This window comes from Atractosteus spatula, chromosome 19, assembly GCF_055471065.1.
Source record: "Atractosteus spatula isolate fAtrSpa1 chromosome 19, fAtrSpa1.hap1, whole genome shotgun sequence".
Taxonomy (NCBI): domain Eukaryota; kingdom Metazoa; phylum Chordata; class Actinopteri; order Semionotiformes; family Lepisosteidae; genus Atractosteus; species Atractosteus spatula.
In genome coordinates, this window is record NC_142724.1 from 1995344 (window position 1) to 1997858 (window position 2515).

The 2515-nt window shown below is 53.6% G+C and overlaps 1 protein-coding gene across 1 annotated transcript; it reads right to left on the reverse strand.

Moving 5' to 3' along the window:
• Positions 1-619: 619 nt before the first annotated feature.
• irx7 (iroquois homeobox 7) lies at positions 620-2162 on the reverse strand. Its single transcript, XM_088937652.1, has 2 exons — positions 1908-2162; positions 620-1372 (listed from the first exon to the last, which is right to left on the reverse strand). The coding sequence occupies exons 1-2, from the start codon at positions 2160-2162 to the stop codon at positions 620-622; spliced, it is 1008 nt and encodes a 335-aa protein (XP_088793778.1).
• Between the last annotated feature and the right edge of the window lie 353 nt (positions 2163-2515).

Genomic DNA, 2515 nt, shown 5'->3' on the forward strand with positions numbered 1-2515 from the left:
TACCGTACTCTTCAGCCGCCATAGAAGCGACCGACCCACAAAGCAAGTTAAAGAATGTGTTGATGTTTTATCATCGGGCTGAACAGTCGTTCATGATTGACTTTTGATTTTTAAGTCAACACGCTAACACACAAACGTAACTTAACCGGTGTTGACATGGTTTTCGAAGTTAAATCAACCGGCATTTACACAATCCACAAAACAGCAAGGTTTCTGTCAACAGATGCGTGTTTAAACAGCATTATTTTCCGTCTCACGCATCGGCGTGCCTGCTTACGTGGAGTCTGTCTCTTCGGCTCGGGCTTGTTAAAGCAAGACAGGCGGCAAAGTCATCAGGCAGACGATCCTAACTCACACCTGTAGCCCGGCGGGACCGTTATTCAGCACAAAAATAACCTCAACACATCGCGCCAAGCTGCAGATTGCGTATGCATTTTTATTTAACAAAATACTTATGTACAGTTCATATGTAAAAAATAATAATTTACAGGATGTACAAAGAAGAAAATATACGTCTTTTCCGCGTGATTGTCTGCTGGAACACGAGACAAAAAAAAAAAAAGAGAGATGAAACCTATGAGGTTTAAAGACCAAGTGGCAGCGCGCCCGGGGACCCCGCTCACTGGCAGTTCAAGCCGCTGGCTGGGCCGTGCTTGAAGATGTACTGTGCCGGGTAGTAGACGGGAGAATACTGTCCGTTCCTCAGAGCCCAGTCCGGCCACAAAGCGCCCGTGTCCGGGCCGCCGCTTGCCGAGCGGGCTCGGTGCCCGCCGCCCGAGGTCGCCGTTTCCGCCAGCGACCATATCTTGGGCTTCTGGGCTTTGGGCTCGTTCTCCGTGCAGCCCAAACCGGACTGCGCACAGACCGCCTCCGTGTCGCTCTCGGCACCCGGGGCCGGGGGCACTCGCTCCCCGCCCGGTAACCCCCCGGCGTCCGCCTCTGCTTCCTTCACGGCCTGGGGGTCCTCCTGCTCGTCCCCCGAGCACGGGCCCTTCGGCAGGAGCCCTTCCTCTCCCTCACTGTCCTCCTCTTCCTCCTCCTCCTCCTCCTCCTCCTCGGACCGGCCCTTGGAGCCCCAGCTCATCCTGTTCTCTTTCTTCAGGCGCCGGCGCGCGTTGGCGAACCAGGTGGACACCTGCGTCAGGCTCATCTTGGTGACGATGGCCAGCATGACCTTCTCGCCCTTGGTGGGGTACGGGTTCTTCAGATGCTCGTTCAGCCAGGCCTTGAGCGCCCCGGTGCTCTCGCGGGTGGCCGCCTTACCGGCTCTGGGGTCTTCGGCCGCCAGGGGGCGGTAGGTCGAGTACAGGGCTCCGGCGCGGCTTAGCAGAGCCCCGTGGTACAAAGACACGGCTTTGGGGTCAAAACAGCTCTGAAGGGGGGAGAAAGAAGAAGTCGAGTTAATTAGACAGCTGTTAAGCGTCTTGAAAATGGACGCAAACGTTTATTTTTCGTCGTATGATTATTTTAATTGAAATTAATGTAAAGCGGTAACAAAAAAGAAGGTTGATTTAGTCCACGTATAGCATTTATATTAAAAATCATCACAAACGGAGACTGACTTGTGATTTCACCCAGGGACGGTTATTTGAAACCCGCATCGACGTGATCGGACACATTTCTGGGCCTGACGCTCAAGGGAGAAAAGTCGCTGTAAAAGTTTTCGGACACCGATAAAAATCCACGAAAAAAGAATACGGTAACGGGTTGGAGGATTGGGAAGCCTAAGATGAAGCGACACAGGACTTGCGGTCGCCCGGTATGAAATTACAGCGCGACTCGCGTCCTCTCTTTACATCGCTTTCCTGGAAAATCATTTTCTGCGCTTCCTCCGAGACAGAGCGGTTTGGACTGTTATCCCGCCACCCGAGCGGTCCAAACAGGGAGGAAAGTGAAGCTCAGCTTACCCTGTGCGCTCCGTGCCTCAGGTGAGGGTAAGGGACGAACCCGCAGTCCTGCACCCCGGAGAAAAACAGGGGCGCCGCCGCGAGGGCAGGGAAGGCAGGCGGCGGGGGGGGGACCATCACGGTCTGATTCCCAGGCGGCACGCGGAGGTTTTTCCCGAGGAACAAATCGCCGAATCCCGTTTGCGAGGCAGGCATCCTGGTCCTCCCGGTGTCAGCGCTCCGACAGCGGCGCGGCGCCCCCTCACCTGAGCTCATATACTGCGCCCAGCGCGGGGCGGGGCGGGGCCTGTCGCCGCTGACGGACAGGCCCGCTCTGCAAGACGGCCTTTTACAGCTCCAAATTCCTTCAAAGACCACCGCTGTTCCTTTTAGCGGAATCTCAAAGACGCTAAATACATGATAATCCTAAATCCCAACCTGATATGTATTATAATGAAACGGATTACAAGACTTTCTTTAATCTAATAAAATATAGGCTGCGGCGAGAGAAGTCAAAAAGCCACCCCAAATTAGCCCGTTTTCACACAAGCCGCAGAAATTAGATTTAATTTAGATCTAATGGATTTAAACAACACACGGGATTGTAATTTACTTGTCGAGAAGTTTTT